General features: G+C 33.7%; 2 protein-coding genes across 2 annotated transcripts in view; both read left to right on the forward strand.

Annotated features, from left to right (window-relative positions):
* LOC102611359 (wall-associated receptor kinase-like 2) overlaps positions 1–13,208 on the forward strand; it is a 155,030-nt gene that overhangs the window by 10,154 nt on the left and 131,668 nt on the right. The gene's annotated exons all lie outside the window — the stretch shown is intronic.
* Positions 1,613–3,661, forward strand: LOC112495932 (wall-associated receptor kinase-like 1). Its single transcript, XM_052438917.1, has 2 exons — positions 1,613–1,761; positions 1,979–3,661. Exon 2 carries the CDS (start codon positions 1,999–2,001, stop codon positions 3,139–3,141), a length of 1,143 nt encoding a protein of 380 aa, XP_052294877.1. The 5' UTR covers positions 1,613–1,761; positions 1,979–1,998; the 3' UTR covers positions 3,142–3,661.

Consider the following 13,208-nt stretch of genomic DNA (forward strand, 5'->3'; position numbering starts at 1 on the left):
AATCCTTGAGGCCATCTTGGAAGTAGAAGAGTGAATCCTTGTCGGACATGTCGCTTATCTCCAACATGAGGGTAGTGAACTCGTTGATGTAGTCCCGAATGCTACCCGATTGCTTGAGGCGACGTAAGCGCACTCGCGCTTCCTTCTCCGCATTGCTTGGGGCGAACTGCTTTCGGAGTTCTTGCTTGAAGTCGGCCCAAGTGTCGATGGCGCAAATGCCCTTGCCCATCTCGCCATGCTTGCGACGCCACCATAGTTGTGCAGCGCCTCTAAGATAGGTGGGTGCAGTGCCCACTTTCGATGCCTCATCTCGGACACCCATGGCATCGAAGTATTGATCCAGCCCAAAGAGGAAATTGTCCACGATGGTGGCATTGCGTGTGCCATCGTAGGTGTCAGGCTTTGGCACGTCAATGCGGCGCGCATCACTCGAGTTTGCGGAAGCTGGACTTGTGGAGAGTGTGCGCTTGTGCTATGCCCAATCCGAGCGGACTTCATCCACTTCCGCACGGACAGTACGTAGTTCGTCCTGAACAAAACTACGAAGTTTGAACAACTCATCATGGAAAGAACGAAACTCACCTCGGAGAATGTTCGCTTGCTCATGGATGAGAGCTTTTGTGGCCACCGTGAACTCGGCGTATTCTCCCTCGAGACCATCCACTCTTTCCTCCAATCCCACGAGGCTATCTTGAGCGGCGGACAATGTTATTTCGAGAGTGCCTACACGAGGCTCCAACGCATCCACGGATAGGGCCTTGGACTTGCCGCGAGTCTTGCCTTGGGCGCGTTCTCCCTCTCGGCCACGGCTTGGTTCCGGTGGAACATCCACACCAACAACACCCTCTTGTGCTAAGTTCGAAGGGTTGGCCATTGCTTTGTGAGCTAATTTTCGTGCGTGCAAACCTTAGCTCTGATACCACTTGTCACGGGATGAGTGTTTTGCGCAGCTAACCCGTGCGGCACTTAGACAACTTTGCCGAATGTTGTTAAGTAAGCCTAGAGATTCTCGAACAAGAGAAGAGAGAGCAATTGAGCCAAAGAAACTTGTATTGCACAAAGAGAGATTACAGTGCTTGTTGGATACAAATGCTTAATGCCATCCCATATTTATAGGGGAGGCTTTGCCTAACTTTGCCTAACTTCACCTAACTTCACCTAACTTTGCCAAACTTGGTCAAACTCATGTGCTGGAATTGTATAAAGTATTCTAGAATATTTACATGTTCACATGTGCTAGAGTTGCCTAGAACCTTCCGGAATTGGGCCAAGCTAGCACTCTTGGCCTTGTGTTGGCTCTCTAGCCCGAAATTGTGGGCAATTGGGCTAGCGAATTGGGCGGTCCGCAACATCAGGCTACCTTTGCCTTTGCTATTGGGAAACAAGCTTTGACGGACGCCTCGATGGATATCGCTCAGGTACAATTTCGAATACTAATTAAATTAATTTCATATATGAAGTGTAATTACTGTATTTCCTTGAACCAACTACGTATCTAACACAAAATTAGAGAAGGTAATTGCAGAATTCGCATTTGTGAAAAAGGCAAGATTTATGTATAGCCGTGATTTCTTTTGATATTCTATTTCATCTTTTGGGTTTGTTCAGGTACCTTGCTCTGTAATACCACAAGCCCCTACAATTGCTCATCAGGATGTCCCAAAGGTTACAACTCTTCAAATCACCGCTTCGGTGACTGCGACCGAAATGAACTTCTTCCAATTTTGCACAAAAATTCTCATGTCAAATTTATTATTATAGGTATGTATTGGAATTTGCAGATTTCGTCGACAGAATTAACTGTTCTTCTTTTTTTTAATTACCGTATATATATGGGCTCACAAACGCAAAAACGTTCTGCCCTGAAATTTGCAATAGCATATACATTTATGATCTCCTACTCTTAACAGACTAAACAGTTCCTTGCCATAAATCACCTCGAACGCGTATTAAATATTCTTGTTCGGGAGCGTTGCAGGTTGCAATAGTGGGCTTGGAATGTTGTTCCTACTAATCGGAACATGGTGGTTGTACAAGTTCATTAAAAGAAGAAGCGAAGTCAAGCTCAAGCAGAAGTTCTTTAAAAGAAACGGTGGTTTATTGTTGCAACAACAATCGTCATCAAATGAAGGTAATACCGAGAAAACAAAATTGTTTACTTCAATGGAATTGGAAATGGCTACTGACAACTTCAATACCAATCGAATCCTTGGTCAAGGAGGCCAAGGCACAGTGTACAAAGGAATGTTGACAGATGGAAGAATTGCGGCTGTGAAAAAGTCGAAATTAGTGGATGAGAGTAATATTGAGCAATTCATCAATGAGGTGGTAATTTTAACTCAAATTAACCACAGAAATGTTGTTAAATTGTTCGGATGCTGCTTGGAGACAGAGGTTCCTCTTTTGGTGTATGAATTTATTCCAAATGGAACTCTCTATCAATATATACATGAAACTGAGGAGTTCTCAATCACATGGGAAATGCGTTTACGCATTGCCATAGAAGTTTCAAGTGCTCTATCCTATTTGCATTCAACTACTTCTATTCCAATTTATCATCGAGACATCAAGTCTGCAAATATACTATTGGATGATAAATTTCGAGCAAAAGTTTCAGATTTTGGGGCTTCTAGATCTGTCACGATTGATCAAACTCATTTGACCACACGAGTACTAGGAACTTTTGGATGTCTAGATCCAGAGTACTTTCGGTCAAGTCAATTTACAGAGAAAAGTGATGTTTACAGTTTTGGGGTTGTCCTTGTTGAGCTTTTAACTGGACAAAAACCTATTCGTTCAACCGAAGCTGAAGAAGATAAAAGTTTAGCAGGGTATTTTCTCCTAGCAATGAAAGAGAACCGTTTGTTTGATGTGCTTGATGCTCAAGTTCTTAAGGAAGCCAAGGAAGAAGAGATTATTACCGTTGCTATGCTTGCAAAAAGATGCTTGAATTTGAATGGGAGGAAGAGACCCACTATGAAAGAAGTAGCATTTGAATTAGGGGGGATTAGAGCTCAAAAGTGTGAAGACATTGATCTTGTGGGTGGCAATTTTGAAACTGGTTCATCTTCAACTGGAGCAATTTTAAATGCTGTTGCTTTTTCTGTAGATGCTAGCCCTTTGCTTTCAAACAAGTGGTGATTAAAGGGAAGAATTTTCCCTTGAAATCTAAAGAATTTTCTTTTGAAATCTAAGTATTTCATTTCATATATAAATAAATTAAGTTGTGGATTTTTGCATTATGCTTCTCTTATGGTTAAAATTTTTCATCTCTAGAATAAAATATACAGAGTTTGATGTTCAGTTTGTAAGCGGAGAAATAAATTTATAAGGTAGATTCCAACTAAGCATCTGTGGCAAACATATTTAAATATCTAAGAAGCAAGCTTCTAATGCTACCAATATTTAGTGCACTAGAACTTTGAAGCTGACAGAGTGAGGCATCTCGGCATCTGAATCTGCATACAAGTGGAACAGGAGATGCTGACATGATATCCTACGTGGAGCTTATGTGACACATATAATGAGTCCAGTTCGTTCCTAATTCACACGCTTACATTGTAGCCCCGTTCTTTGTGTTTCGAGTACCATTGGTGAACCATCACTTGGTGCCATTGTATTGCTAATAGCACCTTTGCCTTGATTGATTTTGCTGACAATATATAGGGTGTGTTTGGGAGTAAAGTCCTACAACTTTTATGTTGCGTTTACTTTCCGGACTCGGGAATCAAAATTATTAACAGCGTTTTTTTCCCAAAATAAATTCAAGAATAAGAATCGGAATCATGGAGCACACCACAATTTTAGAATGAAGAATGGGAGACTCATTCCTAAGAGGGACGTGGGAATGAGTCTCCAATTTTCAGGATTGACTATTTTACCCTCCTCAAATTTTTGTCCTCAGTTATAATTAATTAATGTATTATTATTAATTAATTAATATACTACTATAATAATTATTATAATTAATTAATAAATTAATATATTGTTAACAATAATTATTAATAATTTTAGTTTTTGAATAAATGATCACAATAATTAATATATTATTATTAATTAATTAATATACTACTATAATAATTATTATAATTAGTTCAAATATTATTAATTAATTAATTTAATTGTTACTATTAATTAATATATTAATATATTATTAACAATAATTATTAATAATTTTAATTTTTGATAAATAATCACAATAATTAATATACTTTTATTATAACTAATTAATTAGTATACTATGATAATAATTACTAATATAATTATTATAATTAATTCATATATATTATTAATTAATTAATATAATTATTACTATTAATTAATATATTAGTATATTATTAACAATGATATATTAATAATTATAGTTTTGGATAAATAATCACAACAATTAATATATTTTTATAATAATAATTAATATAATTATTATAATTAGTTAAAAATTTGTACAATTAATTAATATATTAATATATTCTTGTCAATACTAATTAATAATAATACTTTTTGAATAAATAATCACTATAATTAAAATATAAAATAATAATTGTGACAATAATTCATTAAGTGCTTTTTAGTAATTTTTTACAATATAACTCATTCTGATTCTGATTACAAGATAAAATAACACATCAATGAGATTCTAACCCATTCCTATTCTGATGCCTGTAGATCAAGTAAACAACTTATTCTGATTTTTATTCCTCATTCTCATTCCAGCTCATTATGATTTCAACCCATTTTTATTACAGCCCATTCCGATTATTGACAAGTAAACACAACATTAAGATGCAGCTATTGTGGAGCAAAAATCATAGTTGTGGGATAGAAGTTGCTGGTGTTTAGCAAATTTTAATAGTTGTAGAGTCGAAATTGATGGTGTTTGGTAAATTTTAATAGTTGTATAGTGAAAGTTGATGAATATTTGTAATAATTAATTTTAAATAACATTATTTTTAATTATTAATTAGTCAAATTATTTTTCATATTTTGAATTATCATATGAACATATGATTATTGTTTATTACTTTGACAAATCAAATTAATATTTAATTAATCGAAGTTATTTTTCTTCACAAGTTGTAATAAATATTTTTTAAAACAAAATAGTTTAAAATTGAAAGTACATAAATTCTAATTTTACTCATTGATTGAAGAAATAAATTATACCAAATATGTCTAATAAAGATTGTACAACATAACATTATAAAATTAAAATGTAACTAAATTACAAAATTCTTATAAATATTTACATTGTCATGCCTCCATTAAACTTGCAGCAATGCCATCTCCCAAGATTATCATATTTTGAGCTATGTTATTAGTTGTATCATAACTTTCTTTAGGAGACGCAATCTTGCTTATATGTTCGCTATTACTATGACTTGGTTCATCCATTGTTTCATCAAAATGACCATGATTTTATAAATGTCTTCTTATGTAATTATGTAAGGCCATGGTAGTAATAACTCTCTCCACCTGCTTCTTGAATGTGTACCTTGGCATATTTCGTAAAATCTTCCATGCGTTCTTTCAAACCCCAAAAGTACTCATTAGAGTTAGCATTACTCTCAACACTAAGATATTCAAATGCCTCATTACTCTCTAAAGGAAAACCAGATGAGGGAAGCCAAACATGCTCACTCATAGCCACTGTGTTTGAACATTAAATTTAGGTTTTTTTCTAACTCTAGATCAATACCATTTTTTTGAAATCTACTCATTTGCAAATTTTCCTTTATTTTCTTTTTCCACCAATCTTCACTTGCATCAACTATCCATAACCTATGATTCCACCCTAGACCAATTTCCAAGCTAATCAAATTCTTTCACAATTTCCAATCAGTTCTAAGAGAATCCCATTTGTTTTTCTTTTGAGTTCTATTGTAATCCGATCCAGTTTCTTTAGTGGATTCCTTAATTAAATTTTCATATGCTTCGGAAGTCACATGAGTCCTAGGACGATGTTCGGATCCACCGCCTTAATACATAACTCACAAAATACATCTGAAGTCTGAGGGTTCCAAATAGCCTTACTAGTTGAGTTACTAGACATAATTGCGTACATTTAAACCTAGAAAATAGAATAATATTTCTTCATCAAACAGCAATATAGGAAAGAGATTAATTAAGAGCAATACCCAATTTTCTTTTTAAAACAAATAACATTAATTAAGGATGAATTATGTCTAACATTACACAACTTGTTTCAAAATGAGTTGTTAGTTTAATAAACTTGTGGGTTCCTCTAATTACATACCCTGTTTCGAAGAAATTAAAATAATTTTTCTCAATAGTTTAAATTTTCTTTAGTTACCTTTAAGTGAATCCTTTAAAATTTATGAGAAGCTGAAATGATTTGTTCAAAAACATGTATTGTTGGAATCTATAGGAATTGATTACTTGTTTGTTGCTGCCTTTAATGATTTTTATTAGGGAAATTTCATCAAACAGGGATTGTGCATGTCTATAAAAACAACTAAAAAAATTTAAAAATGCAATAAAGATAGAGACTTCAAAGCAAATAAATCACACGTGACCAATCACCTATTAATTTATTCTAAGCAAAAGGCCTAGCACATTCTGAACAAAAAGGAAGAAAATGAAAAATTACATGTAACAAAGTAAAGGAAAACGCACCTTTCTTAGATATTTTAAAAACAAAGATAGAAGAACAGAGGTGTATGAATATGATTGGTGTCAAAATCGCGTTGATGAGAATTGCCGCTATTGGAATTGCATCGATGAGAACTGTCGATGTTGGAATCATGCTAATAAGAACGGTGTTTAGAGTTTGTTTTATGGAAAAATCGATTTGAGTTTAAGTTAAAAAATGAGGTGGGTAAAATTGAAATTAAATAATATGTAAGGATAATTTAGTAATTTAATACACAGCTGAAAAAAATTTATGCTGAACTGTCAAAACCCAACTACAAAGTGTTACTACTAAAAATGAGGGGATGATATATGGATAAAAAGAAGCTTCATTTTAAATTAATGAACAAAAACAATTTAAAGATTTAAGAGATCTGATTTGTCGTTTCATTTCACTAAAATGTATTGATAGATAAAATTAGCTATTGGGTGTGTCTTATCCTAAAATTAATCTTTCACGAAGTCCTTAGAAACAATAAAATACTATTACATAGCTCGGAAAGTGTTAATAGTTATAGAATTAGGTGTCTCTTACGCATATGTCTTCCCATGAATAAAAGCGTTCGTATTAAGTTATGAAATGGTGGATTATTATACCAAACAAACGGCTCTTTCCCTTTCAAAATTATTGTACGTATTTTGCAAGGAAACCTCCTCTATCTTTCTTCCAATTAATGTCCAGTTAAGACTTCCGTGTGTCCAATTAATGCCAATCGTTTTCGAATGTGTACAGGATAACAACTTGAAGACTTGAGAGGGCCAGCGTTAATTCAAAGTCAAGACTCAAGACTAGGTTATTACCCTGCAGGATTCTTGATGGTGAGGTGAAAAAAAAAAAAAGTTGAAGGAGATTAGGATTTAATGCTGAGTTTAGTTTTTATTGACCACTAAGTTAATGATTAGAATTTATTTTGTACTTTTTCTTTTATTTATCTTACCTAACAATTATTTATTGAGATTCTTGTCCAATTGAAAGATACTAGAGAAAATGTTTTTAAAACTTTAGTTATTTTTATGTATAAAACAAAAACTTTAAATTATTTAGTTTCAAAAGAAAAAAAATGTAATTTATAGGGATCTCCCCTGAGGTTTGACGTATTAACATTTAGATAGAAAATATGCCTCTAATTACAGAGACCTTCCCTGCCGTATATACTCAGTTTCGTATATTGTCAGTATAGGAGGGTAAATTAGTAAAAGCGCATTTAAAATTGAAATAAGTAAAAAGCTAATTTGAAGATAAGCCCACTGAAACACTCAAAAAATCCCAATGAAAATCAGTTACCACTAACTGGAGGATGGATGAATGCTTGCTCTCTTTCATCAACCTAACTCATCACAAAACCATTTTCTCTTTCAATCAACCGAGGCCCACATGCACTCCTCATCTCTAAATGCTTTGAAGATGAAAAAAATGAGATTTTTATTGCCAAGTTCCGCAACTTTAGCTTAGATTTATTAACAAGAAAAGCATCGATGGTGGCCTAAGGGTGGTGTCAGGTGAAAATAGCTGACTATTCGGCGTCGGACATGACTGTTATTGACTTGAATTCAAAGAAGGTTAGTCTTTGAAACAATTTTGGATTTAATTTTTTTTGTTTTAATATGTTTTATATTTTAAAATAAAATTGAAATTTTATTTCATTTTAATCATAGATTGGTTTTTTTTATATTTGAAAATGAAAATGGGCTGAAGTGTTGGAGAACGGTTGTCATTGTGTTGTTCATAAAAAAAAATGATATCAAATTGTTGATGTATTAGAGAAGACGCATGTTGTTTGTTACTTTCAGACCTTAGCTATCTGGATTTTTCAAGTTAAGAGCTAATCATAACATATGTGTTGGAAATTAGTGATTTTTATGTGACTTCTTTGTCAAATGAAAATGGGTTAGCACTGTTATGAAGAATATGGATGCTATTTGGAGGAATTAACTTCTTAACATGTGCTTGAACTAAAAATACCAATGCATATTAGAAATTAGTGAAGTTATATGCATTAATAATATTGGAAATAAGGGTTTGTTTGTGATGCTTTAAAGAAGCGGAAAAGGATATTGCTTGTGCTCCTTAATATGGAAAATGTTTAGTTGCTTGATAAAAAAAGCATTAGTGACAAATAAAATGAAGAAATTTTGGATGATGTTTGTGTAAAAGATTTAAATTATTTGTTTTATTGAAGCTGTACTGTGTTTTTATTTGTGATTTAACCATTAAAACGGCTCTGTAACATTGATTAGAGGCTGCATGTGCTCTTTTTATAAAAAAAGAAGTAGTGGCATTCCTAAGTGGAGTAATGAGATGCTAAGATGGGAATGTATGACTATTTAATTTTGTTCTTGCTTTAAACCATGACTATAAATCCTAAGTCTTCTAAAATGAAACTCAATTATGCTTTTAAGATGTAAAAAGGCATCATTGCCATTTTTAAGTGACTTTGATAATGCTTCAAATGGAAGTTCGCATTGGTTTGTCAAAATCTTTTGTTAAGCAGGGTGAAATGATTCAATTTGCATTGAATATGCGAAAGTTTCTAAGCGAATAACTTGTGGTCTCATGTTATTTTTTTTTAGATGATGCTCTAGTGGAGGTCGAAAAGGAAAAAGAGTCTTTGTTTAAAAAAAAAAAAAGCAGGGAACAAATATGCCTTTATATAATTGTGTTCCTTTTAACATGTATGTCAGGATTGGTGTGCATAAATGACCTTTATTGACTAAATAATATAATCATGAACAAGTAAAAATATAATTTTTTTTAGTACTTTTCCTACTGATCATATGTGAATTGAATCAATTGTGTTGAAAATGTTGATCAAGGCAAAAAAGCTCTCAGCCTTTGCTACATTCGAAAATAGCAAGAAGGAAATTTGTAAGCCCAACTGAAAAAGATTGAGGTAACCTGTCTCTTCTTATTCTAGATTCTTTTTTTTTTCTTTGTTTTACTTCCCATTTCATCTTCAGCAAATCTAGTAATTGGCAGGAAATAATTGGAAGGAAAGAAGGCTGAATATGCTGAAAATCTGAAAAATAAGATAGCTATACGTCACAAAGAAATAGAAGAGAAAAGGGCAACGGTTGAAGTTAGTGGTGGAGATTGAATTCTTAAGTTAAAGGAGATGGTTGAAAAAATCGGTGTAACTAAGAGCATTTTAATGATCAATGGAATTAAACAAATGTTAACAATAGGTTGTTGTCTATTGGATATACCAAATTTGACTTTGAACTGTTGTATTATGTTAAATTTCTAAATTTTATTTCACTGTATAGTATCGCTAGCCCTAGTTTCCCTACGATATATATTTTTTTTTTACAATTGATGAATATTTGATGTCAAATTTTTATTTCCCAAGAGTGGTAAAGTGTAATGATTAATTTGATATTTAGTACTACTAAATTTTTAAATTTTAGTTCACTGTATACTATCGCTAGCCCTAGTTTCCTAGTAATTTTTTTTACTTTTAACAATTGATGAATATTTGATGTCAAATCTTTGTTTCCCAAGTGTGTTAAAGTGTAATGATTAATTTGATAGTTAGCACTAAGGCTGTTTAGGTCTTTTCTCAAATCAAGGGTAATTTTTACATATCACTAGTCAACTAACAGTCAAGGAAACTGAGTACAGACGGTAGGGGAGGTCTATGTAATTACGGTTATACTTTCTATCTAAGTGTCAATACGTCAAACCTCAGGGGAGGTCCCTAAAAATTATCCAAAAAAAATCGAGACTTTGAGCTGCTTTGGAACAAATTATATTTGAAATTGAAAAGAAGAAAAAAAAAATATATAAGAGAGGTTTTATAAGATTAATGAAGGGGTTCCAATAATCCAATATTTTCACAATTTTTTCTTTTAAGTTTTATTCATCACCCCATAGGCCCAATTTATTTTCATTATTATGTAGGTGTGGTGTTACTAGAAATCAAATGTTGCCTTTTTTTCTTTTTCTTTTTTTCCTCTCCTCTCCTCACTTATGGTGGAATGTGGAGAATTAAACAAAACCAATATCTTGATATATAATTAATATTTTGAAACGACCCGCCCTGAATCCCCCCGAGGCGAGTCTATCTAGTCTCATCAAAACGAACTTGATAAAAATTCTATTAGTAAAGATTCTGCCGAAAATTCGGCAGAGTCTCCTTTATATACATAACACTCCCAATCTACAAATATGAATATAATGTTAACCTAAATAATTCTTCATTGATTTTGATGATAACAAACATGATTAAGTTTTGGGTAATCTTTTAAGAGTTCAACATAATTTTCTCTATCTTTAACAAGCCTTATAAAGAATAGTAAAAATTTGGAGTCAAAACAGTCTTCTTGCAAAATAGCTCACTGCAGCAGTTTTTATGGAAAACGGCGAACCGACATGTGTAATAAACGGCTCGCCGATTTCAAGCAGAAATGGAAATTAGCCTCTGGACGTAAACGGCACACCGACATGTGTGATAAACGGCTCGCCGATATCAACCATTAGCCTCTGGACCTAAACGACGAACCTATATGTTACTAAACGGCTCGCCGATATCAACCAGAACTGAAGGGCAGTCTCTGGACATAAACGTCGAACCGACAAGATCGATAAACGGCTCACTGATATCATCTAGTAGCCTCTGGATAAAAACGGTGATCCGACAAGTTTGATAAACGGCTCGCCGATATTAACCAGAACTGAAGTGTAGCCTCTGGACACAAACGGCGATCCGACATCTAGATAACGGCGATCCGACAATTTGAAAATCAGCCCCAACGGTCATATTGACCAGTCAAACGGCAATCCGACATCTAGTTAGCGGCGATCCGACAATGTGCAGAAAGTCAATAACGGCTAGTTTTCAGCTGCAGCTATAAATAAGCTCATTCGAATTCAAACAAGAGCTGATCACAACACTACCATTGAGCTTATATCGGAGAATACAATCTTCATAGAGCTTTAAACACATTCTCTTTTCATCTATTCACACATTGGGCATTGATTTGTAATCTTAGATATTGTGTGAGAGAAAAACAATTTGTAATCTTTTACTTTGAGTGATTGTAAGTGTTGGGATACACTTGGGTTAAGAGATTGGGGATAATCTCTTGTTGTAAAGGACAATTGACACCTTGGAAGTCAATTGTAAGCATTTGAAGCCTTGGGTGGCTAGCTTAGTGAAATCCTCAAGCTCGGTGAGCTTGGAGGCGTGGACGTAGGCGGGGATTGCCGAACCACGTAAAAATCATTGTGTTTGCTCTCTCTTCCCTTATCTTTTTATATTGTGATTGATTTATTTGTTATTGCTTTAAATTTGTGCTGGGTTTGCATCGAGTTTTGCTTTAGAATTTAATATTTTTTAATAACCCAATTCACCCCCCTCTTGGGTTTGCCTAGTTAGTATTTCAATTGGTATCAGAGCCTTGTTCTCTTGTTAAGACTTAATCGTCTAAAGTAAAAGATCCATGGCAACCCTAAATGACTCAACCTTTAGAGAAGGGCAATCTACAACTAGACCACCATTCTTTGATGGAAATGACTATGCTTATTGGAAAACTAGAATGAGAATCTACTTGCAGGCCTTAGATTATGAAATTTGGGAAGTTGTTTGTGACGGTCCATTCATGCCTATGTTTAAAGATGAAGTAGGAGATGATATTCCTAAACCATCAAGTCAATGGAGTGAGTTAGAAAAGAGAAAAATGTCTCTAAACTCCAAGGCTATGAATGCTTTGTTTTGTGTCCTTGATAAGAAAGAATTCCATAGAGTATCTAGTTGTGAAAGTGCACAAGAGATATGGAACAAACTTGTAGTTGTCTATGAAGGGACAAATCAAGTAAAAGAGTCTAAAATTAGTCGATACACTCGTCAATATGAGTTGTTCCAAATGCAACAAAATGAAAATGTGTATTCTATGTATACTAGATTCACAGACATAGTGAACACCCTAGGTGCCTTAGGGAAAACCTTCTCAAATAGTGAGAAAGTTAAGAAAATCATTAGGTTACTTCCAAAAGAATGGAGACCTAAAAGAACCGCCATTGAAGAGGCCAAAGATTTAAATACTTTACCTCTTAATGATTTAATTGGTTCTCTCATTTCATATGAAGAGGATTTAGCTGCAGAAAAATGACAAGAGGAGAAGAAGAAAAGCATTGCTCTCAAAGCTTCAAAATATGAGAGTGATGGAGAGAGTGAACCGGATGATGAAGAGCTAGCCATGCTACCAAGGAGGTTCAGAAAATTCTTCAAGAAAATCGGAGAGCGAAGAAATTTCAGAAACTTCAAGAACCATAGGGAGAAGAAGGAGGCAATCACTTAGATCTTTTTGGGCCATCTAGATATGCTAGTCTAAATGGCAAGTATTATGCATTTGTGATAGTGGATGATTTTTCTAGATATACATGGGCATTATTCTTAGACAATAAGGATGATGCACTTGATGCCTTTAAAGTACTTCATAAGAAATTACAAAATGAAAAAGGGCATGATATTATATGCATTAGGAGTGATCATGGAGGAGAGTTTGAAAATCATGCATTTGAAAATTTTTGTAATGATTTTGGCATTGAGCATAAATTTTCA

The sequence above is a fragment of the Citrus sinensis genome, chromosome 3, assembly GCF_022201045.2.
Source record: "Citrus sinensis cultivar Valencia sweet orange chromosome 3, DVS_A1.0, whole genome shotgun sequence".
Classification (NCBI taxonomy): Eukaryota; Viridiplantae; Streptophyta; class Magnoliopsida; order Sapindales; family Rutaceae; genus Citrus; species Citrus sinensis.